Source organism: Chiroxiphia lanceolata, chromosome 3 (assembly GCF_009829145.1).
Source record: "Chiroxiphia lanceolata isolate bChiLan1 chromosome 3, bChiLan1.pri, whole genome shotgun sequence".
In the NCBI taxonomy this organism is placed as follows: Eukaryota; Metazoa; Chordata; class Aves; order Passeriformes; family Pipridae; genus Chiroxiphia; species Chiroxiphia lanceolata.
The window spans coordinates 81,748,797-81,774,248 of NC_045639.1; the positions used below are offsets into that span (position 1 = coordinate 81,748,797).

The 25,452-nt window shown below is 39.1% G+C and overlaps 1 protein-coding gene across 6 annotated transcripts in view; it reads left to right on the forward strand.

The window, feature by feature from the left end:
* The window catches only part of SNAP91 (synaptosome associated protein 91), a 68,321-nt gene that overhangs the window by 36,170 nt on the left and 6,699 nt on the right, over window positions 1-25,452 (forward strand). The window contains exons 15-26 of one of the 6 annotated variants that reach the window (XM_032682381.1): window positions 3,904-3,918; window positions 4,061-4,231; window positions 10,326-10,433; window positions 10,959-11,195; window positions 11,398-11,475; window positions 11,580-11,651; window positions 12,101-12,184; window positions 13,039-13,122; window positions 19,893-20,030; window positions 21,322-21,471; window positions 22,632-22,662; window positions 23,849-23,960. In XM_032682381.1, the coding sequence (XP_032538272.1) occupies window positions 3,904-3,918; window positions 4,061-4,231; window positions 10,326-10,433; window positions 10,959-11,195; window positions 11,398-11,475; window positions 11,580-11,651; window positions 12,101-12,184; window positions 13,039-13,122; window positions 19,893-20,030; window positions 21,322-21,471; window positions 22,632-22,662; window positions 23,849-23,960 (1,280 nt within the window). Of the gene's footprint in view, window positions 1-3,903; window positions 3,919-4,060; window positions 4,232-10,325; window positions 10,434-10,937; window positions 11,196-11,397; window positions 11,476-11,579; window positions 11,652-12,100; window positions 12,185-13,038; window positions 13,123-19,892; window positions 20,031-21,321; window positions 21,472-22,631; window positions 22,663-23,848; window positions 23,961-25,452 lie in introns of all 6 variants that reach the window. The other 5 variants (XM_032682379.1, XM_032682380.1, XM_032682382.1 and 2 more) reach the window with 5 other exon arrangements.

The following is a 25,452-nucleotide window of genomic DNA, read 5'->3' on the forward strand; positions in this document are numbered from 1 at the left end:
GTGGAGTAGGCACTTCAAAACAGAAGAACTAGAACTGCTCATGTGCTTAATGGAAAGGTGAGGGCAGAAATCAACTCTTCTGTTCATAAAGCAAGGCCCACAGATCAGTAGGAGGAGGATCAAAAATACATTTTAAAATAGAAATGCATCTACAGCAAATGGTGGCAACTTAATTCTGTTGCAATTGTGATTACCTCTGATAACCCTTAACGTATTTTGATAAAATACCTACCTTGTCTGCTTAGAATAATAATATAAAAATAGAAATAGAGGGCTAACTGCTTTCAAACAGGAATGCCTAACCAGCTCTCTGGAATCGGAGCTCTGTGGTGAACTGAACCTGTTGTTCCAGGCAGCACCAGCAGCTGGTGATCTGAAGAGGACCGCAGTAAATGTAGGCAGTTCACTCCTGTCTTGTTAAGACAAGGAATTAGGCCAGTAATTGTGATTTAACTTACATAGTTGTAAACCCACTGTAGTATAATCTTAAGAGATCCTGTGTGGCAGCTTAATGAACTAATCAGCCCTCTCACACCGGGAATGCAACACTGAGTCATGTTGACTCTACTATCAGTGCTAATCCGATGGTTTCTGGATTCCCTATTTCTGTTCTTAGTTTTAGTTCATTAAAGATGACATTGTATCTCAACCACTGCATATGATAGGGATAGATATGGCTTTCATGTAGACCATGTTTTGCATATTCCAGTTTAATCTGTTGAATTGATTTTACTTTTTCACAAATGTCAGTTTTATTAATGGAAATGTAATCTTACCCAGAAAACGAGACCAAAGATTCATCTATTCTAGGATGCCTGGGACTAATTATTCTGCAGTTTTTTGATTGCATCCTATTTGTCTTACTTTGTCATCACCAAGCACTGAAATACAAGTTTTTCAGATGTTTGAAAGAGCTTGAAGGAGCCAACTTTTTTAAGCAGTTGTTCATTTCTGCAATAATAGAAATATAAATAAATAGCCAGTAATATTGTAAAGTATTGATTTGCATAGAAATTGAAAGCTGATTTATTTGTTTTTTCTGCTTTTTGAACAAAACACCTGTAGTTTGGTATTTAGGTGTTTTTATTCTTCTGAATTACTGAAAACTTTAAAATTGACTGGTAATGCACCTAGTCCTCTTATTCCACAATAGAAAAGGACAGCTATCGCTTTTCCTTTGGCCAGGATTCTTGCTACCTTCATCAACTATACTTCAGTCTTATTTTTCAGAATAGCATTTTGGTAACTTAGTAAGCTTCAACTTTGTCTATTTTACTACTGGCAGGAGTCCAGTCCAGGTATAATGACCTGTTACTGCACTGGAATCTTACCTTTTTCTTTTTTTTTTCTTTTTTTTTTTTAACATTTTTCTTTTTTAAACTCTCTTGAAGAATTGCCAAACACCATGTCACACATGCATAAATTGAGAACTAAAAAGGCTTTTCTGTGAAACTACTGAAATTTCCATTAATATTTTATCTGATAATGAGAAAATCTTTGAGCCCATGCTAAAGGTTGTTTATTCACTTATTTAAACTAAACCTGCAGAGTGAACCTGGTAGTGATTATTAATTGTACAATCTCATAGGTACTACACAGCCTTCTAATCTGTGCAGGTGAAGCCACATCAAAAATAGTGCATCTACTTCTGGGCTCTCCTGTTTAAGGTGGAGGGGCTTGGCAGAGGGGTACCAGGACTCCAGAAATCTGGATGATTTCTCTTCAGAGAGAGATTGAGGGAGCAGGGCCTCTGTCATCTGGCAAAGAGGAGGCTAAAGGGGGCTCTTAAAAGTGGTCTACAACTACTTGAAGAGAAATTACAGAGTAGAGCCAAAATTTTCTTCGAAATGATAGTTAATTATAATGAAGAGCTTGAGTGGAAATAAGAAAAAAATTATTTCACTTGGGGGGTAAGACAGTACTGGAGCAGATTCCTGATGCAAGCTAGTGAGCTCTCCATTCCTAGAGATTTTTCAAGACCTGACTAGTCAGAGCTATGACTGCTCTGATTTGGTGTTGGGAATACTGTTCTGAGCAGGAGGCTGGACAAGATAACCTTCCTTCCACTCAGGACTTTTTGGAGGATGTGGCACAGTGCCTCCATGCTACTTGAGGTGCTTACTCTTCTGGGCTAAAGCAAGTTAAGGTAGGAACTCATGAGGAAACAGTAGAAGAAAGAGGAAGTTGGAAGAAGTGCTACAGCTTGGAATAGCTAGAGGAATGTGAATATCAAATACTTCAAGATGCATCATCAGTACATGTCAGCAATAAATGATCTTGCTTTTCTCAGTCTCCCTGGCAGTGTAGATCCTATGTATTCTGGGATATACTGGATATATTCCCTGTAGTGAATATACTGTATTTAGGGATATATACAGTATACATATACTACGTTATCTAGCAAATGGACTATAACTTGTGATAATCTGCACTTCTGTGCTAACAGGAGATCATCAAAGTAGGGTAATATGTTGCCTGCAGCATACTGCAGGGTGAATAGATAGGCATTTGGCAGGTAAGCTAGACTATAGTATTACAAAAAATACAGGAGGTCAAATTCTGCATCCTTGTGACGTCTGACTCGTGGATATAAAAGCAAATTGACTTAAATTTGTGCTCTGAACTACCTTGCAGTGTGCCTTAGAACATGGATTTTCTAATAGTATTGTTAATTTAATATTAATATACAAAAAATATTGGGTTTAATCATTCCCATTTTAACAGTAAGTGTAGGTTGCTGTGATGGATAATTGTAATTTCTCTGTATTGAGATCTATAACATAACTGAATAACAAAAATGTATTGAAGAATAAGCTAATAGAACTTAAAAGTTTGCTAACAGTTGTTTATTTTAAATCCAGCTGAGACATTCACCTGGTGTGCAGTAATGGGATACCAGAGTGCTGCATTTTTAATGTACTGTTCTGCTCTTTCAGAATGGTATTTTGACTTACCTCAGCTTGTGCAGTCAGTCTCAAGTAGAGCTCTCCCAAGGAACCAATTATGAAAACTGTAAAAAACCTACATGTGGGTTCTTGCTGCCTTTTTTACAAGCGTTGTAAAATAAGGACAAATTGGTGAAGATTGAGCAGTGCTTGCTCAAATCATTTTGCTTCCTGCATGCTGACCCGTAGTAAAGCATCTGGACTCTGTGCTTGCTGTTCAGTGTGGATCAGATGAACCCATGGCTCTGTTATGTGTACAATGAGCAACACAGAGCTACTGGTTAGTAAATAGTTAGCTGGTGAGCGCAGATTATCCTAACTACAGAATTAAAATATAATAGGACAAACTCATTAGTTTTCACAGGTTTTTAAATCTTTTATGTAGTCAAAACTTCTGTATTTGAGCTCAATCTGACTGATCTCAGAGGACATCAAATTGTAGGAAAGTCTGTCATTAAAGATGCTTCGTTGGCTTCCAGAAACAATTGACTAAAGAACCAAAGTTGGAGCAGAGCCAATCTGCTTATGCTTACCCCTCCTTCCCGCCTTCCTGCCTGCCTGCCTGCCTGCCTGCCTCCCTCTCAACAGTTGTCCCAAGTCAAAGGATCACTACCTGTTTGTCTCTTACAATATACTTGGGGCACTAGGGATGTCATGTGTCGTATCCTGAAATAACACTGTATTTGTAAGCTGCTCTCTGCTAGAATACCCTGACTTCAGTGCCAGTTCTGTGAAGGGTTCTACTGATGTACTCATTCTGTTTTGAATAGTTATTAAACAGAATGAGCTTTGTCATGTTAGAATAACTTCCTGAATTTTAAAAAATCAAATGTAGAAATTGTTTAACCTAGACATGTCACTTAGAATGAACATTTGAGTAATGAACATCTTCAGTCTGGAAGCTCTACTAATTGGTCTGTTTCTTTATTCTGCTGTCATTTTAATGGACAATCATTAGACCTCTTGGGAGAGGGTGAGTAATACTTTTAATTTCTAAGACTTCTGAATGTTAAGACTCCTGAATAAGCTCCAGCTTTCTGGACTTGAGTGATTGTGGTCTCTCTGCCTCTCCCCTTACTTTTCGCATTTGATCTTCATTGTCTGGTTGCATATAGATAATCTGGCTGCACTTTCCGGTGTTACCTCTGAGCCACAGATTTCAGATCCGTTTGCTGCAGAGCCCAGTGCAACTACTGCTGCAACTACTGATACTACAACTACTTCAGCTGCTGCCGCCACAACTACAACTGTTACTGCTGCCACTGCTGAAGTGGATCTCTTTGGAGGTTAGTTTGGTTGCTGTAGTGCACTACACCAGCTCATGAGGTAGATGAAACAATATTGAGTTCAGCTGTTGTAACAAGGCATCTGATTTAACCAGCTACCTGTGCGTTGGGTGCTAAATGGAACAGGAAATATAAACTGCCCAACTACCTCTTTTTTGCTGTGCTAATAGACTCCTGTGTATATATGAAAAATGGAAAACTGTGTACCTTAAGGCTGAGTTACCTTATGATTGAACAGCTAAGAACAGTAGTTCTCAGATCCACACCGGGGTAAGCAGGTATTGTTTTCACATTATTCAATAACTATGCACTGTGCTACAATTTCTGGGAAAAGCAGCTGCGCTTTCATAGTTGAAGAGGATGGATATGGCAGTGTCCTGCCCCTTCATTACTTGTCACACTTCAGCTGAGGTGTGTTTCTTTTGAATATTTCCTACAAATATAGTATTGAGCCAGCTGAAATTACTGTGTTTCAGCATTCTTGAGTCTGGGTAATATTTCACAAGACATTAAAGTGGTGATGAACTTGCACTAAATGCCAACTATGTCAGTAAGGTATAGGAAACATTTTCTTAAAGTTTGGTTGTGCTCTTTCAGTCTTTAATGTTATCTGCTATCCACTTGAGTAAGAATTCCAACTGTATGTTGTCAGTGTTCTTGTCACTCTTGTGGAGCAGGAGGCTTCTCAACAGCATGTCAGAAATTACATTTCTTTTCAACACTATACCAGCCTAGTAATGGAGAATTCTTCCTGTTTAAAAACTGTTAACATTTTTAATATCACTTGAACACTGTATTTTTCTATTTTTGTCTTCCATTGATGCATACTTTCAGCATGACAATCAGTGCCAGCAATAAGTAATAACTTACTGTAATTCAGTTTTCATAGCAAGTATCTTCTCTGTGGGGGTTTTTTATCTATCACTTCTGCTGACAGGAGTGCTGGAGAGGTCTCATACGTGAACAATTTGACTACAAAGCTGTTTCCTAAAGACTGAGTGTTCCTAGTTAGAATTTTTTTAGGACTGACTTCAGCAGACAGCACCAAACTATCCGCAGTAAAAATGCTGAAAAGAGCTACGAAAGGAGTACAACTGCTACTTGCTACTTAGTCCTTCCTTTTACAAAGATTGATACTAATCTAGTGCCACAGGATCGACCAGTTAACAAGCAATATTAAAATAGTCATGGCAAGGTTCTGGATGCCACTACCACTAGGAGCAAGAGGGAGTCTGATGTTGGTTACTCTCTGTTGCAGAAGCCAAGACCTGTGCTCATCAACAGCCCTGCAGATGCATAGCAGGTGAAAGCATTGGGGTCAAGCCAGTCTTGGATACAGCACTTTCAAATTACATTATTAATTTAGCATAAATATATGACTTTTTTGAAAAATGAAACAATAGTTAAATGGATAGAAATCACAGTAAACTTGCAACAGGATTAGAAAAACACCTGCCCATGACTTTCGTACAGCAACAAGATGCAACTTTTATTTCCTGCCTTTACCACTATTCTGTGCCTGGAGAAAAGAAGCTACTGCCAAATCATGTGTCTTCTTCCAGGCTTCCCAAGTGCCGAAGACCTGGATGTGTTTAGTTTCTAGAGATTTAACTTATCATTGGATAACTTAGTGATGCATATTAAGAAGTGGAGTTGCCTTCACCCTCCAGTGTGGAAAGAATTTTATTTTTGCAGTATGCAGACTTCCGTGGCTTGATCTCTTCTTTTAAAGAGAATGTATTTCGTTGCTCAAATGCTATAAATCTCCAGTGGATTATATGTTAGATGAATAGTGACTTTTTCCTGGAACACTTGAGGATGAAACGATGTTCTATTATTTATGATAGCAGAAAACCTCTAGTTCTCAAGAAGAAAAATCTCTAAACACTCTCAGCAGTGGAGGTACTTTTGCAGTGCCTTCAAGACACCCACTGGCCAAACTCTTAAGATCCATGAGTCCATACTGAACTTCAATCTCTCTGCTCATGGTTTGGGGTTTTTTTGGGGGTTTTGTTTGTTTTTCTTCTGAAGGCTGTGCTGTAAGTATGCACTAGCATAGTACACTAACATTCACTGTCACTTTAAGGTTGTGTACAGTGCAAGAAGAGGTAGTTTTGGAGGCAGACACTGTTGCTCTATAGCTTTTGTGGTGTTAGACATGCTTACACTTAATGTGATTAAATCGGTATTTGACCTTTGAGGTCTGCTGGAGATAGTCTTCGAGGTCACCTTAACTTCTTGCAGCTTGCCAGTGCTTTCTTGCTTCACATGGTAGGGGAAGGTACAGTGGCAGTGATCTCAGGAGAAAAAAGATAAAGAGTCTTCAGGGAGTGGCTGATTAGAGGAAGAAGCTGAAAGCTGCAGGAGAAAGGCAGCAAAGCTGAGGGAAGAAGCAGAAGAGGAGGCTTTGGAATGATTATTGGCTGCTAACTCTTGCACTGTACTGCTGATACTTTAGCTGATGGGAGCCTGCATGCTTCCTAGGACTGGGATTTGTCTTTAAGACATAAGCTCTGCATTATGTCTTCATCTCTAATACAGTATTGGAAAGCAGATGAAAAATGCAGAATTGATCTAGCATAGCTTTTTTAAAGAACTCAGTCTTATTAATGGACAAGCTCTCAGTTACCTGGGCCCACTTGAAGAATTCCTTATCATGTTTCTAAGATAAACAAGAGGAGGCTGTTTTCAAAGTGCGGCTGGAAACATTCCTTAGAGGGAGAAACGTAAAGGTAAAAGAAAAGCGAAAAACCTTAAAATGTCACATCTCTCAGTAATAGAATTTGGCACAATATGTTTGGACACTAGTAATGTGCTATTGAGTTACATGTTGTTGTGTGATTACACTGTAAGCAGTGCAAGTAACAAGTCATGGTAGACATTGTGCAAATGTCAGTTGTTAGGCATTCAGATGACTTGAACTGTAAGTGGGCAGGAGAGCTATGGTTTTCCCTGTAAAGAAACCACAGGCCAAGTGTGAAGACTTTTGGCACTTGACAGCTAATGCATGTCCCTTATGCTGGAACATGCTGGTATAGTGAGGTAGCAATTAGTTTAAAAAACAAACAAAAAAAAGTTTTGCAGCATTATTATTATTTCATAGAATCATTAAGTTGGAAGAGACCTTTGGGATCATCAAGTCCAACTGTCAGTTTCCTAGCACTGAGCCTAGTAGAATACTTCTTTTTAACTCAGGTCAGGTTCACCATGTCGAAAAGTAATGAAGGGTGATTGAAGAGGGGAAAAAACTGTGGAAACAGTTTCTCATGTACACTTTAGTTCTACAGTCTTTCCTGTACTTGTGACTTTCTACAGGTACGTTTCACTTGTTGCATAATACATTAAATTATTATAAGTCAACTGTATCATCATGTGTGAGTAACTTGGTCATGTATTTGATGCTATGGCATCAGATAAAACCTGAAGTTATGAAATGAAACAGATCACTCTTCAGGAATGCTTATTTTACTGCAAACAAGGTGTATTGAACCACTACTTCAGTATTTCAGAACTTTGTTTGCATATGATTTCAATAAGAATTATATTTATTGATTTAAATTTAATGCAGTACATAATACATACCTATCACTCCTAGTAAAGGTTTCATGCAGTGGGAACTTGAAAAGGTTTCAGCAACATCTCTCAGTTTTCATGATATCAATGCATTCAAGTGAGAACCATATGCTACTTGATTCTAGAAGTCAAAAGCTAAATTGACTTTTGAAACAAGATGCAGAAATGTAAGGAATATAGTAAATGGTTTAAAAGGGGGAAGATCTCTTACAGTGCTGCATATGCAAATGTAGTGTTACTATGCCAATGTGGAGGAACAAAAAAAGAAAATAAACAGTTCTTTTTTTAATGATAAAATATGCAGACTAAATTGTATCCATTTCTGCATTCCATGCTAGATTTTAACAGAGGGCGAAGGGCAACTGTGCAGGTGCAGCAGAGCTTTTTGGAAAGCTTCAAAGAACTTGATAAGTGTTAACTTAAAAAAAAAACAATGGCAAACCCTTAGTTTGAACTGTGAGTTGTAAGGTCACCTGTTCAGGTTGGTTTCTCTCGATGTTCATATACGTTTCTTGAACTTCTTGGAGTAACTAGTATTAGAAATTCTTAATATGACTTTTTTACCTTTAGATTACATTATAAACTTAGGTGTTTATCCCCTCTGCCATTTAACCCAAGTCTGATGCTAAACAAAATTATAATGCTTGGCAAGAACCTTATTCAGAAGTGTCAGTAAATAATACAGCTGGTGCCAAACTATCTGTTTCCTTCCATTTGTGGGCTGGAAGTAATTTGTGCCCACTTGAGTATCTATGACTGTTACATTTGGAACTTCAATAACCTATGTCTGTACAGGAATAGGTGTTACTCTGAGGCTAAAGTGATCCCAACATAGAATAACTATAGACTAACTCTGTACCTTCTGAATTCCTTTATGTATCATCTGAAGTCTATCCTTTCATTCTGGGAAATAATTCTAAGTAGGGTTGACAAGCATCTGTGCTGTTGGCCTACAAGCTTGTGGGGGTACAAATGTGTTCTTTTGAAAGAGCCCAAGGTGACCGTCCATCTGAACTCTGGCCCTGTAGAGCAAAACCCAACATACATGACCTTACACATAGCACATTCCCAAGTAGTACAATGCAAAACTCTTCAGTTCAGTTCTGTGTTGAATTTCTTCTACGTGGTGTATGCCAATGTCTGGTATACATACAATGCTGTGATGTTTGACGCATTCTGACTTTTTTACTTGGACGACTGCCATCCAGTTTTGTTGTTGAACAACCTTGTTACTTGAAAAATAGAATTATATTTGAAATGGCTTATTAGCAGGCCTTTTTGCTACTAACTCATTTTAATTCTATTGTACAAGACTAATTGGCTTTCTTCTCTTCTGTTGAAATTTCCATGCATGTTCTTTTGAGCTTTTTAGATTTCCTGGCACAAATTTGTTTTTAAAATGGTTGTTTTCATTTTAAAATTGACACTCAAGTTAAAGCATGTTAAGCTTTTTCCTGTACTAGTTTGACAATGCAATTGCAGTATTCCCCAACAGATTTTTTTTTTAACTTGCTAACTTTGTAGCAGTAGAAAAATGGCCTTTACAAGCATCTTGAAGTATTTAATCCTAATCATGCAGTCTTTTTGTGAAGAAAATGCTTGCCTATGAGGATAGTCCAAATGGCTCTGTCCATTAGGACTACTTCATAGAATTGAGAGCTAGAAATTGTGGTTTAAGCCTAGAAATAGTGCTGTGAAAGTTCATAGCCTGAAATTTAAGCATGCCACTTAGCAAGTGACAAAAAAAACCAAAAACAAAACAGTCAAAGAAAACTCATGAGCAAGTCATTCCAAAACCCCAGGCTTGTTGTTTTCCCTGACTTGACCAGTTGGCCTAGAAGTGATCGTAAAAGGACAGACAAGCTATCCTGGCCAGCAGTTAAGATGAACATTCTTGATCTGTTTGAAGCAAGCCGAGTAAATATAACCTATGCATCAGGTTATGGCTTCAGAAAGATCCAATTGGAATACTCTTAAGAAACAAGTAAGTTCAATTTTCCAGACATTGCATGACTGACTTGGCTCAAAAACTAGAAATAGTAAATAGAGATATCTGCCAGAGTAACTAGATTGTTATTCATAACAATGCTTAAGTTTGCAAAGCACTATGCTATGTGAGTAAACTCACAGTTGCAGATTAATCACATGTAATACAGGCTTTGAGCATGCAAAGTTGTTAATATCTACTCTTCAGTTAATTTTGTTAATTGGTTAATTTTGAGTAGTACATGAGCATGCTGCTCAGATCCCTTATACAATGAGAATAATGCCTTCTTTTGCACTCACTGTACTTCCTGTGAGCAACCCAAGAATCTCCATCTGCAGACCCTGTCTAGAACCTGCTTGTGTGGGGTTGGGGGAGAGACAAAGTGTTTTGCGCTGCATGACTTTTGCTGTTGGAGTAATACATTCATGTTGTATAAGGGTATCTACCTATGCAATTTAACTTGGTTCTTTTACTATATTTTTCTTCTCTTTATTCTTTTTTTCTTTTAATTTCTGTTCCTAAACTGCACCCAAGATGCCTTTGCAGCTTCTCCTGGGGAAGCCCCTGCAGCAGCTGAAGGGGCAGCAGCACCAGCTACCCCAACCCCTGTAGCAGCAGCTCTTGATGCATGTTCAGGAAATGGTGGGTTTTATGTCATTAGATAGTATCTTGTTTTGCTGTTTTTTTGTTTAAACTACATGGCAGTGTGTTTTTCTGAAATTTTCATAGTGTTTGCAGTTGGTCAAAACAAACCTTAGACTGAAGAGCATGCTTAACAAAACTGCCTGTTTCCGAGTCCCAGTAACTTTGTGCTTATTTGGTAGTGCTAATAAACAGATCTCTCAGTGCTGAGTTGTAAGCAGTACCCTGGATAGTCTTTTGTCATATTTCGGGTTTTGGCCTTGTCAAACAGCCTTTGAAAGTTCTCCCCTCTAGTAACTAAACTGCTCAGCCTTTCAGATGGTCTTTATTTTAGAAAAACATAAGTAACATGTCTGGATAAGTAAGCTAGATGTTAGAGCGACGTCCTCTACATGTGCGTGTATTTGCGGTATGTGCATTGCCTGTAGTTGCTTTGTTCTTGACTTCCTCCCTCACTGATCCTAAGTATGCATACACATATATTTCCCCTCTCCTTTTTACAAGACCCCTTTGCCCCATCCGAAGGTAGTGCAGAGGCTGCTCCTGAGCTGGACCTCTTTGCTATGAAGCCAACAGAGACTGCTGTTCCTGTAGTTACCCCTACAACTAGCGCAGCCACTCCAGTTCCTGCAACAACTCCTTCTCCAGCTGCTGCTGTTGCTGCTGCTGCTACTGCTACTACAGCTACTGCCACTACCACTACTGCCACCACTTCTGCTACCGCCACCACCTCCGCTCCTCCTGCTCTAGATATATTTGGTGGTAATTTTGTTTTTAACTCTTTGATTCTGGTGGATTGATCTGTCAGGAGTACCAAACAGTCATTGTTGCATGCGTGTTGTGTGCTAGGCTTTCAAACCAGAGAGCCTATTAATTTCAAATATGATGTGCAAAATTTGAGAGTTCTGCTTTCAGTCCTGCCTTTCAAAAACAAGTTAAAGATGTGTTGTGTTCTTGGCCTTAGATTTATTTGAGTCTGCTCCTGATGCACCTGCAGCACCTAAACCAGATGCTACTCCTAGCATAGATCTCTTTGGTACAGGTAAAGAGAGAATTCTTCCAATGGTCTGCTGCTTTGATGCTGTGCAATGATATAAACTAACTTGAGTGACACTTACTTCTTGGTTTTTCTTTCATTTCTGGAAGATACATTTTCATCTCCACCACCTGCGGCTTCTCCTGTGCCTGAGAGTTCTCTCACTGGTGATCTCTTATCTGGTGAGTGCTTGTTTTCACAGGCCTTTCTTCATACTTCCTGGGTTTGGATTTTTTTCCATAAGTGAAAAAAGGAAAAAAAATCTTTAAGCTGAAATACTAAGAAATACTAAGTTGTGGATTTGATGCTTTGGTCACAAAATGTGCACTTGCTGAAGATGCAAACCATGAATTGGCTGACACTGAAGTTGAATAAATAATGTGGTTGTTGAAAGAGTAAATCCTTCTCTAAGCATGAGGAAATTCTTAATAAACAATGCTTTCTTTAAAGTACTGTGGTTTTCAGTTGCTGTGTGAGAAATGTAACATTTTCTGTTTGCAGTTCTGAAGACTGTTACCTGAATTTACCAACCCTGTGGTTCTAACTGGTGGAGCCTATATGTCTTTGAAATATTTAGCTATCATTGTTGCCTTGCTGATACTAAATATTATTTATCCTGTGCTCACTGCAGTGGATGCATTTGCAGCCCCCTCTCCTCTACCCACTGCCTCTCCAGCAAAGGTGGATTCTTCAGGTGTGATTGACCTATTTGGTGGTGGGTATTTTTCTTTCCTCACCACTTCAGAGTTGAATCACTTCATTTCAATTACCTTTGCACTTTGCTAAAGCTGCGGGTTTTCCCTTCTCACAACTTTTTTGTGTGGCATTACAGCTGAGACTAGCATGTCCCCTTCTTAGTGCTGCACAATAACGAACTGCAAATAAACTCTTGGTGTGGTCATTCTGTTGTCATGACACTTGCCATTCTGTCTTCAGTCAGTGCATGTGTGGCTCTTCCTCAGATGTCCAGTGACAGTCTGCTGTGTCCTTTTTTCTTTCTTTGCAAGTCTCCATGATCATGTTGTTTTCTTTCAGTTCCGTTTCTCAAAGCAGCTGAAGTTTTAAGGGTGACTTGTCTCAAACTGGGTAGCTGAGTCACAGGATCTTTGTTGGATTTGACAAGGTGGAAATCAGGATAGGCACAGCCAACTCTAGGCGTGTTGCAAAACAGGAATGTTGCTTAGAGGCAGTGAATTTGAAACATCAGTGAAATATTCCTCTAAAAAGATTTAATGTGAGCCACTAGGTTCTGGCTGGAATTATTCCAAAGTCTGGTTCAATGCATTCATCTCCAAATGAGTTAACCCTGTTGTCTTGAATGCTATGCTTTGTATGGGTTTTCTGAGGAGAGGCTTAAATAGAAAAGATTTCTTTCAAGTACTGGTTTGTTGCACCTCCTTTTTTCCACCTGAACTTTGTGTCCACGGTACTGCTCTGCAATAAAGATGGCCAAGCACTTTCATTTTGAAGTGGTTATCCTTTCATCTTTTGTTTATGATAAGTGATGAATTGATATATTTAATATTGAACTCTTTACTTTTTCTTGATGCTTTCTGGAATTCCCTTTAGATGCTTTTGGAAGTAGTGCTCCCGAACCCCAGCCCACAACTCAGGCTGCTTCTAGTTCCTCAGCTTCTGCAGACCTACTTGCTGGTAATAAAGAACTTCTAAAAACTTATTATTTTAAAGCAATACTAAGAAGCTGTCTTTTATGTTCCTTGGGTGTAGATAAACTTTTGGAGTGGCATAAAATACTCAATCATAAGATTTCTCAGTACTTTAGATGTTTTAATTAAAACTGGAGAGATTTATAATGGAGGCAATGTACTGAAGTACAAGTTAACTTCCTAGATTTTCTTCTTTCCGTGCTCTTTGTTTTCCTACCTCCCACGCAACTCTTATTTTTCTGTACTGTTCACTGAATATGAGTGTGTGTATAAAGTTTCTTTGGCTGTCTGTAGCAGTACTTAAGCAGTGTTTCAGGCTATGCTTCTTGTTCCTACTGCTAATTATTCTTCATTGCATTGAGTTCATTCAGTTTGGTTGCTTTAAGTGAGGCAGGTTGAACACTTAAATGTTAGTAGCTTGAATGAATGACTTGGTAGCAGTCTTGTATTTAGCCAAGGAGAGTGGGATGGTGAGAGTACACTTTTCTCAGCACAAGGGCATAGAAGTGATAGAGACCCTCTCCTTATACTGGACAAGATGAGGTCTCTGCTGGTGCTGAATGTGACATCAGTGTCACACATTATATCAAAGGTTGAAATAACTGTATCATTGTAGTCTGCATCCTACAGACAAGGAGCTTCCCTTGAATTCTGTGCGTACCATTCTCCAAAATTCTTGCTATACCACGTATTGTAGTGGCTATAGTGATTGTGCTAAACAGTTGTCACTCCTACCCATCCCAGTCTGAAGTTTGTAGGCCACGTCTTCATCAAGAGGAAGGAAACTAATGCACTTCTGTTTTATAGAAGATTTGTCTTAAGTTCTCCCTTGTTTCTGAAAGGTGAATTTGTGTTGCGATTTAAAGTAACTCTACCCCAGCCAAAACCAGCACAATTTGTCAGTAGAATTGGTTGGTAGGTTATCCCTCATGAATTTCAAAGGTGAGTTTTAGCTTCATGTTGCTTTAGCTTTGTGGCTTTAATTCTGAGCTGGAGTGACAGTCTGCCCTTTATGCTACTGCTAACCCATTCTAGTTACGATGGGCCCTGGCGTCAGTTGCTGTCCCTATGTTTGCAGGTCTCTCAAGCCGACTCACACTGTATCAAAAGTTCAGCCCTGTGTATGTTTTGCTATTTATATGCTCATGAGAGGTCCTCTGGTTTAGGAGTAGTACATAGTGTGAGATATTCAGTGTGTAATCTGCTCTGAGTGCTGTGAGTTGATACAGGTGTTTGCTTGCACACCGAAGCCATCTCAGAAGACGACACGTTTTCTAGTACCCGCTCTAAGAGCGGGCATCGTCTAGTTGTGCCATAGGAAGGTAGAAGTAGTCTAGATAATAAAAATAATGTATATGTTCATTCTCAATCATTCCAGATACTAGAGATGCAAGTTAGATACTCAAAGTGGGACATAATGTCTAAGTGCATGCTAAAGCATTAGTGCAGACAGCTTCAGATTTTAAGGTAGAAGACTACTTTTTGTTTTTATATTCTTCATATGTGCTTCAATAGGTCTTTGTGTTAGTTAGTTTATGGATAGCTTAAGGCCAAAGATCAAGCTTTAACTGTAGGTTCTGAAACATGCCAGTCATTTGCAGTTATGTGTGTTGTTGGGGGACTGAGTGCAAAGATGTTGTTGGACAGAAGCTAATTCTGCTTGTGCAAACATTACAATACAAAATATTTTATGACCTTATCTGTAACTAAGCTTAAATGCAAGTAGAAATTGTGCTCCAGATGGCTTAAACCTCAGCAGTGTGGTCTCTGAATCTGAAGAGTTGCACTAAATCAAAACCTAAATTATAAAAGGAGTGTTCTAAGTCTAAATACTCAAGCCCACCTTAAGCAGTTGGGATGAATGGATGATTTTTTAAAATTTATTTTATTTTTACTTTGAATATACATTCTAAAGGGCTCCAAGTAGATTTGAATCTTTTTTTTGGCAGACAGAGAGAGTCTGTAAACATCGCAGCATATTGTTAAGCATTTGTTCGGTCTTGATAATGGCAGATGTATAGCCTGCAGTGTAATCCAGTTTTAAATTTAAGAGTGTCCAGAGTTCATATAGTGGCTGAAGGTTTGTCCTTCATGGTTTATGAGTGTTTGGTTGTACTAAGTGTTTATATGAATATTGTTATGAGTATACTTACTATTCATAGTTGTCTTAAGTGTTGTGCTGTCTAATAAGTTTCTGTTCCTTCTTGACTGATGTAGGAAATATGGTAGAAATACTTTCCTACTCTTCTAAGCCTTTTAGCAGACGAGACTAGGTCTATGCTGATAAATACAACAGTCTAGCCATTTTCCCTTCTAGATCTTTCTATCCAGTTAAACTGTGTGCATGCATGTCCCAGTATTTACTCCAGTAACATGTTCTTACATAAAATCTTACTTGAATGTGTAAATAAAAGCAACCTCAAAATCAGGCAGTTGGGGATGTCCAGACACCACATCTAAATCGGTTGCAGTTGCTCGTGCAGATTTGCTCTGGGTCTTGTGCAAGACCTAGACTACTAGGAACTTGGTCTGTTAAAGGATTTTTATGGCTTTTGTGTCTGATGTTGCTGTTAAATAGTGCAAGGCTAAAAGCTATGGGATTAAGACCAGTTATCATGCAGATTTTCAGCAGATGCTGGCGAGTACTCTCTTCTGTAGCTGGAGAAACAGCCACTTTATGGGGCTTTGCAAAAGCTTACAGAACTTTCTAAACAGAATCTTAATTATGGATATTGGATCATACCCTTCTGCCAGACTCCTTGTTCTCACTCAGGAAATGGAAAGACAGGCTCTTGAAATGCGTCCTGTGATTTAGAATTGCAGTAGTGAATGCCTTTGTCATCCCTGGATCTCGTCAACCTGCTTCTAGGTCTGATTTTTTTGGAGATTAGTACTTTTCTGCAGGTAGTTGAATGTATGGAGCTTTGCCTTGGGACAGGTGATGATCTAGGACATAGCTTGTGTCAAGGACAGCCCAGCATCAGTGATGCTTCAGCAGATATCTGCTACAGACCACCTGATCAAGAAGAGGCAGTAGAGGAAGCCTTTTTTAAGCAGTTGAAGAAAGCATCACTATCACAAGCTTTGGCACTCAGGCAACTTGCATCACCATAGTATGTGCTGAAAGGGAGAAAGGGAATACAGCTGGGCATGGGTGATCCAGGGGACTTCTGGAATGTACTGGAGAATCTCTTGGTGTGGGTGATCAACATGTACCAGAGTGAGTTCAGTGGAGAAGCACACAGATGTTGACTTGTGCACATGACATAAGGAGAGGCTGAGAACTGGGCTGATTCAGCCTTGAGAAGGCAAAAGGGAAGCCTTTTAGGTGTCTAAACTCATGGGAGTATACAAAAAAGACTGGCCATGTTCTTCTTGGAAGTGCACAAAGACAGTAAAAAAGGCAGAGTGTGTGGGGAAACTCTGGTTGAATACTCTAACGTATGGTCTGATATGACAACAGGCCATGCCGAGAAGCAATAAAATCTCTTGGAGGTGCCAAGGCAAATATCTGTGCAACCTGATTTGATTAGACTTCCTTTGAGTGGGATGCTGGACTGGCTGACCTCCGGAGGTCTCTTCCAACCTAAATTATCCCATGACAAACCTGTTTCAAGAATAGACCATGGAGAGCTGAGGGCAGATCTCTGATCCCAGTGTGTTTGTCCACATTCAGGGTTAGCATCTGCAAGCATGTGACTTGCTGTAGACTGGGGTTTGGGTGATAAAGGCTTCTTGGTTCCATTGCACTGAAATAGGCCTAATAAACACAGGGAAGCTCACACAGACTGTTGAAATGTTCTTTACTTTGGACTGCAGAAAGCAAGCCACTGTGCTTTTCCTGGTCCTGCTTCCCTGGCTCCAGCCGGTGCCCTTGGTCAGTGGCATCTGAAGGGACCAGTATAGGTTACCATCTGAGTGTTTTCAGTCATTACCTGCAATCTGGGAAGCTTCAGCTGAAGGATGTAATTTATGAGGTGTTTCTAATCAGGTTGTATTCTCCTGGACCTGTAGTGCTTAGTCAGGTTTGTTGTCCTCTCCCAGCTGTGTCTGGGGCCAGTGTATCTGTTCATACAGGCCAGGCGTTCCACAACTAAAGCCTGTCTGCTGGAGGTACAGCAAGTTGCTGGCCTGGTGCCCAGGACCCAGTGATGGCACGCTGCTCTCATTTGCCCGCGCAGGGTTTTGATTTGAATACAGTTATCTAATGCTCACCTGCTTCTCTTCTAAAATATGATTTGTAAATGCTTGCATCCAATGTGTGCATATATAAATTTTTCTCATTCTTTCAACATTTGTTAAGTGTTTGGTATTTAGTCTTTTTTCTCTAAGAAAGCAAAATTTTCAGAGAGAGCGTTTGAGGGCTCACAGTAATATTTGATATAATTGAGACTCACGATTTGAGCACGAGTTCTTCATGTTGAGCTGTGGCCTGTAACGTCTTTAAATGTCTGGCAGGTGTTTGATTTCACAGCTGGGAAATGTGCTGTTGTCAGTGTTTGTAAACAGTGTCATGGTCTGGCCAGCAACTCCAGCTCCACACAGCCACTCGCTCACTTTACTCCGGTGTGATGGGGGAGAGAATTGGAATAGTAAGTGAGAAGACTTGTGGTTTGAGATACAGACAGTTTAACAGATAAAGCTGCATGTGCAAACAAAGCAAAACAAGGAATTCATTCCCCACTTCTCATGGGCAGGCAGATGTTCAGCCATCTCCTGGAAAGCAGAGCTCCATCATGCGTGATGGTTACTTAAGAGGACAAACTACTTTTTCCCAGAGCTTTATATGCTGAGCATGATGCCATATGGTATGGAATGTCCCTGTCAGTTGGGGTCAGCTATCCCAGCTGTGTCCCCTCACAACTTATTGCACATCCCCAGCCTTCTCGTTGGTGGTGTGGGGTGAGGAGCAGGAAAGGCCTTCATGCTGTGCAAGCCCTGCTCAGCAATAATGAAAGCATCCCTGTATTATCAATACTGTTTTCAGCAAAAAATCCAAAACATAGTCCCATGCAAACTAACATGGAAAAAATTAACTCTCCAACAGTCAAGACCAACACAGTAAGATATCTGCATACTGTACTGTGATTGATATATCCTGTGACCATGGAAAGCAGTTTGTGTAAAAGAGTGTTTAGAAAATCTTCAGAATTTTCTTTATTTTCCAATTTTAATAAACTGACATCCCTGTTGAACTGATAACTAAAGAAAGCTGGAGAAAGATGAGGAAGAAAGGAATCAGTTGACTGCTTACATAACAGTGGTGCAAACCACTCGGTAAAAGGCAAGTAGTGATAAGGGTTCAGTGTAAATAGATGATCTCTTCTAAATTGGTAAGTTGTATGGGCATTTATTTTCAACAATCCACTTGAAAAGAACTGTATTTACTTTGGAAGAAAATGGAATTTAAAATATTGGACAAAATTATCTAAAGGAGAAATTTCAGATGAGTAAATGTTCAAGCTTTTGTCCAAAGGCAGCAATGATTAGCTGGACAGATAAGGATAGTAGACTGTAAGGCAGGAAGTTCCATAAAAAGAAACTAAAGGCAGTGGTTAATCACGGGCTCATCACTGTCTTGTGGAGCAAAACACTTCCTATTCTGGTATAGGGGAAAGAAGTACAGTCTGCTGGTTGTCCAAGTGCTCTTCCTGCTATATTTACATAGTCCTGGTTGGAGCTCAGATCTGATCCTTTCTATGCAAGGGCAGCTGGAAAATCCAAGGCTAAGAGACTGAAGATACAGTGTACAGGTCTCATCGATCACTTCAAGAAGAGATTGACTAGAGAAATGGGTGGTAGACTAAAGAGAATTGAGAAAGTGTCATATTTCTTCTCATTTTGTTGGAGTCTTTGCATATTTAATCAGTTTCCAGAATCTGTAGATACAAGTCTTCTTCAATTGCAAGGGCAATCAAATTAAATAGAGGGCAAGGGAGAGATTTTAAGGATAGTCAAGCATTGGAGTGCATTTCTTGTAGGCTAGAGAATCATACAATGGTTTGGTATGGAAGGGACGTTAAAGATCATGCGGTTTCAACCCTCCTGTCATAGGCTGGGACACCTGCCACTAGACCATGTTGCTCAAAGCCCTATCTAACCTGACCTTGAACACTGCCAGGGATGAGGCTCCATGAATAGGGTATATTTATACAAACATCAGGTTTATAACCTTACATTAACCTTAATCATGGAGATTCTCCACCTTAGAAGCAGTTCAGTTGTGCATGCTGTTGATCCTGCTTTGACATGGGGGCAGGGGGACAGCTTGAAGACATCTTGACCAGGAAAACCAAAATATTTTAAGATGCTGAGAAGAGCTAAGCTTGATTAGTAAAACCCTACCTTCTGAATTGAGATTCCAAAGTAGTTGATGGGTGATCTATATGCTTTTCTCACGTTAGTCCTCTGCTTCTTTTTTTTTCTGAGCTGTTTGTTGCATTCTGCCTCTGAGATTACTTACGTAGAACAATAGCATGTAGAGCTGGAAGAATTGCGTTCTCTCCGCTGCTGGTCTGCCTCTACAGAAAACTAAGTATAGAACATCAAAGTTTTTATTGGTGACTCATAGTAAGTCTTTACATTTCCATGGTCATACCTGGCATACCAAGGATGCATGTGGAGTACCGAGTTATTTACAATGGTCTAGTAAGAATTATCTGTATCATTCTGCCCTCTATAGATTGAGCTTTTGTTAAACACAGCCTAATAAGGCTGACTCTAATGTCTACACCTCTCTTATGTAACTTTTTAAAGGCTTTGGAGGCTCTTTTATTGCACCCTCTCCATCACCATCCCCAGTCACTCCAGCTCAAACCAGCTTACTACAGCCTAACTTCGATGCAGCTTTTGGGACAACAGCTCCAACAACTGGCAGTTCGTTTGATGCATCAGGTGAGCCACAGGGTTTCCTCTTGTGAATTTTCTAATGTGTTTTAGTTAATGTGTTAATGTGTTTAGATGAGTTAATGATACCCTATTTAGGATCTGAGTACAAGCAAATCAGTGAACTCTCTCTTCTTTCTCTACTGGAAGAACCTCAGGGCAGTGTTTAGGCTGATGTGTGCCAAGGGCTCTCTGTACCCATTTTTTATACTGCCATGTCAGTAAAATCAAACTAGTGTGAACATCATCCTTGCATGTGCTTAATAGCATGAATTAGGAATTACGCAAGGAAAACACTATTCTGTAAGTAACTTATATAGGCAAGTCATCTTGCTGCTGCTGCTGCAGGTGTTCTTGAGCTTGCATGGCACCTAAGGGTACACACAACAGAAAGTGGCATAGCGTTCTTTGCCTGATTATAAGCCTAAACTTTTATCACTGCTGTCATTTTGTTTGCATCTCTTCCGTTCTATATTTTTCATGCTGGGTCCTTGCTACAAACTTATAATTGGTGAGTCCTGCAACTGTATAAGAAAAAAAGGTGGAAGTAGTCCTGCTGCTTGGGTATTTGGTTGCTTGCCAGTGCACATGCTACCCTTTCCTGTTGACTTAACATTAGCATGTACCTCAAATACAGATCAGAAGATAGAACTCAGGCATGAGATATACCAAGCAGTTTGACTTCAAGGAATCTAAAAAATGAACTTCTGAGTTAGATGACTGGACTAAGGAGGGTAGCACTGTCAGTGTGGATGGTTCTGGTTCCTTCTGATCTCATGTTAGTAGGTTTTCCCAATTCCCTGCTGCTTGCAAGTGAATAGTAACAACTTTAGACTACCAATCCTGTTGCTGTGAGATGTCAAGGTATAAGACTACCTTTGCCACAGTAATTCTGACTGGTGTTTGCTGCAAGATGTTCATTTTAAAAGCATTTAAATGAATATCTCCTGACATAATGTGTGTGCATCTGACATCTCTCCAAGAATGGTTGTTGGGAAAATAGTGTAGTGTGGAAGTGGTGCTGTATCTATGTAGATTGAATGCTCCAATTAAAGTCCTTTTAGGCATGTCTTCTCATATTAGTTTTCATTGGTATAGATTTTTCAGGATTACTGTACATTCAGTGTCTAGTAAAATGACATGCATGCCCTTGTTGGCATTATTTTTAATGTCAAATGGTGTTTTGGTAAGACCTGTGATGTGGTTGTCTGTGCTATATTTGTTGGAGCAACAGCAAAGTGGCAGGCAGTGCTTTTCTTACCACAACTGCTCTTCTAACCCACTTTCTTTTCACTTTCAGTTTTTGATGGTTTAGGTGATCTTCTTATGCCAACTATGGTTCCTTCTGGTCAACCTGTAGCACCTACAGCAGCAGCAACAGTCACTGCTTCAGCAGCAAGCAAAGGCCTTGGAAGTGATCTTGATTCGTCTCTTGCAAACTTAGTAGGCAGTAAGTGACAAATTCTGGTTTTAAGTGCTGTGGCATGCAGCTGTGTTACTTTTCCATTGAGTCAAATACCTGTATATTTTAGCTTGCTTCAGTATCCTTCTGTTTTGCTGGAGAAACTGGGGAAGCTATTCACAGGAATAAGGCCTGATCCAGATAGCTGGTAGTCTGGGTTTGTGACTTGTCCTTCTTTGTGCCCAGGATCTGAGTCAAATAATGGCATCTGTTTGGTAGGTGTGATTTGTAATGTGTGACTGTCTCAGGTACGTTCCAGGGAGACATCAGACTCCTAAGTGGATGTGCTCCTGGGTAATAGATGGAAAAGTGAAAATTGTCCAACATATCTGATAGCATCGTGGAATTTAAGCAGCAAAGCTGGTGGACACAAATAGTTGACTTCATGCTTAATGAAAAAAAGAGGAGCAGGGGAGTGATGAGTGTACCAACACTCAACAACACCACAGCAAAGATATAACTGATCTTATGATACATACACGTCCATTAGATGTGGGGGAAAACTACTATGCTTAGAAGTTAGCAGAACTCTTAATCCCTTGAAACATCTTCTGCAAGTCATTTGGTATATCCAAGTTTGGGGAGACAGTCAAACTGAGCAATCTCTGACTTACAGGACTTGTACTGGTCATATGACAAAAGTATTCTTTAAAATTTAGTTTAAAACTTCTTCCAAAGGATAATTAAGGAAACTACTTGGGATTTCCATGTGTGATAGAGCAGATAAAACAGTGCAAAACTTATAGGTAATGTTCAGATTTATGTGTATTTGAAAATCAACCTTTTATTTCCGTTTGTATAATGAGGAACAGAAACTAGTGTTGTCATTCATGGTAAATAGTTTGGTGCTCTTAAATAAGTTAGCGTTTTGTAGACGTAAATATATTGTTACTTTGATTTGCTTATGAAGCAAAAATGCCTTCTCCAAGGGTAAGACATGTACAGGATTTCTCAAATGTTTGTCCTGAAGAATGGGTAGATGTGGCCAGTCCTCTCAGTCCTCTGATGCTGCCTAAATGAAGATAGCCAAAACTTTTTTACTCTTTTTAAGCCCATGTGCAATGAAAGGTAAGCTGTTACTTGGACATTCTTTAATTTACTAAACATGTGACTTCTTTTTTTATTTCCTTTTTTTGTTTCAATTTCAGATCTTGGAATTTCTGGTACTACTTCAAAAAAGTAAGTTCAACTTTGTTTAAAATAAAAGGAAGTTTTCAAATCTACTGTATAGCCTTACATCTATTTCAGTGTTTATTAAGACACAATGAATTGGTTATGTTCCCCTGCTTCCCAATCAGTTCAGAAAAATTCTGGAGAAAGTATTCTGTTTGATACAGGTTCAGTGAGTAATTAAGGTTAAATGTTCCTGACATAGCTTTTAAACTTGCTGTCTTTAATCTGAGTCTGAGAAATATTTTTTCCTGTAAATTACTGTCTTCATATTGAATGGCTGATTTCCAAACAGCTTATAGTGAACAAATTGTCCAGATAATAAATTGTATAGCTCCTCTCAGTAATCTAGGCTAAGATATAATTTGTTATATTTTTACAGATGCTGGATGTAGTTATTGTGTAGGCATTAAAATACTTACAAAATAGAAAAGAAGTTCATTCCATGCAGTGAAAAGCTTCTTTTTGCAAAAATAAATATTTATAACATTGCATTTATTTTTTTAATATATTGTCTTAGTCTAGCTGCTTAATCCTGAGTCTTCCTCTGTATGCAAGACTTTAAAATGTTTTGTGCCACTGTGGAGATGATAGGAGGGATATGTATAAACACATCAAAAGGTTTATCCCCAAAAACATATCTTCTTTCAATCTACTTTGTTCAAATTATGTATTTTATTCTGGATAGAGCAGCCTCTAAGAAAACCTGGTTTTGCAACAGCCCTTTTATTCTATGAATGATTTGTTTCTCTTGTATCTGTCAACTTTTTTCAGAACTGAATCCTTTCCTCCTTCAGCTGTCTGAGCAAGATTTCCAGCAATGAAATCACCTTTCAAAGACATCTATCAGGCAGCTCTACTGCCTGGCCCCAGTAGAATAGGCAGTAGCAGTCCCTCTTCCTACTTTGCAAGGGTATATGCAATGTTACCTTCAGTCAATACTAAGTAAAACTTCTCTTTAATTCTCACCACAAAGGCCATAACCATGTAACTGACTTCAGTATAGAGTGTACTGATGTCTACTGCTAACAACCCTTGAAACTGAGTGTCACTAAAAGTATATCTTTCTGTTAATAACTGCATACACCATAAGCTAATGTAGCTGCACGTCTAATGTTAATGTATGCTGCAATCCGTTTTCATTTTCACTGTGGGAGTATGCAAATAATAGCCTGCCTGTCTCCCTCTCTATTAGGGGAGACCTTCAGTGGAATGCTGGAGAGAAAAAGTTAACAGGAGGAGCCAACTGGCAGCCAAAAGTAGCACCTGCAACATGGTCAACTGGTGGTGTCCCAGGTGCTCCATTGGTAGGTAGTTAATCCATAGGTAACACTGGTATTGAACTATCGATACTTCATGAGATTTTGCAAGCATACCTAGGCACTGCTCCAGTCTACTTCAGCTAAAGAAGCTATACAACTTCTGTATAAATTATATGAGTGTTTCAAGACACATTTTTTAAGAACAGATTTACAGCTGGCATAAAGAAATCATTGAGTACGCGTAAATGAAAAATACACTAACATATGTATCAAGATGTTGCTCTACATGTACATTCAATACCTGTGGACATTTCTAAGTGTGTGATTAGCTGTATAAGTCTTGCCAGCATGAGGCCCAGGTCGATTTCCCCAAAAGAAAATGCTATTGATCCAAAGCTGAAGTACTGGAAGGAGAGAAAATAAATAGGATTTTTTAAAGTTTTCCTGAATGAAGTAGATCAAAACACTACACAGTATTCATACTGATTAGGGGATTGATGTTAGGTTAGAATTGGGTAGCTTATTTAGCAGGGTAAAGCAGTCTGTAAAAAGATTCGGAAGGCACTAACTTTGAGAGAAGAGGATCGAGTGAAGCTAAATGTCTAGATTTTGGCACAAGAGCAACTTGATCATGAGTAAGCTACAAGAGTAATATGAAGAGGTGTCATACCTGATCTCGTCAAAAGTCTCACAAGGCATAAATCAGCCTCCATTTGAAAAAAGTTGGCTTAGGAAAGGAAGGAAAGAACTCCGAAGAGGTTTCAGTTTCTTACTGCCACAGCTAGATGTTAACATGACTCTAAGCATGTTCCTTAACTTTATGGAAGGAACAAGAATTCCTTTACTTCACTGAATGTGTTAGTTGTAACATCAACTTTTTTTCTTAATAGAAAGGCTGGGCAATACTGTACAATGTAAGTGAAACACATATTATTTTAATCTCTTTTTGTACTTACGTACTAAACATGAAGATACTAACAACACCTCACCTGCACTACAGTTATTACTGCTGGCTTAAAACTACCTAACACAGCTCCTCTTGGACTGTCTGTCCAGCAGGCAATTCTCAGGCAATGTGTTGATATGGTAGTAGTAACTAACCATTTCTGTGCTGTAAGCTTGAAAATAATGTCTTCAAACAGTCCTTGCTCTACTTGGATGTGAACTATCTAATGAGTTGTCCTGCCTGAATTTTCAAACTTCTTTAAGATCAGCCTGATCTTGTAGTGATTTTACCATCTGATAAGTAACTAATCTTTCTGGGAAGCTGGGTAGTTTTGATAGCATTTCATTAAACATTTATTTTATATATTTCTTCAAAATCGTACACTTAGGTATTTTTTTAAACTAGAGAAAGCCAGATCATCAGGAAAAATAAATGTAGAGACCAAAATTAAACTTTTCTTTGTGTCACCGTTGAACTACTTAAGTTTTGGTCACTTATTCCCTTCCTTGTGATGTTTCAATTTCTGGATTAAAATCAACAGAATTTCATAAAAGCCTCTTCCCTGGAGTGACCCTAGTGCTTTGAGGCAAA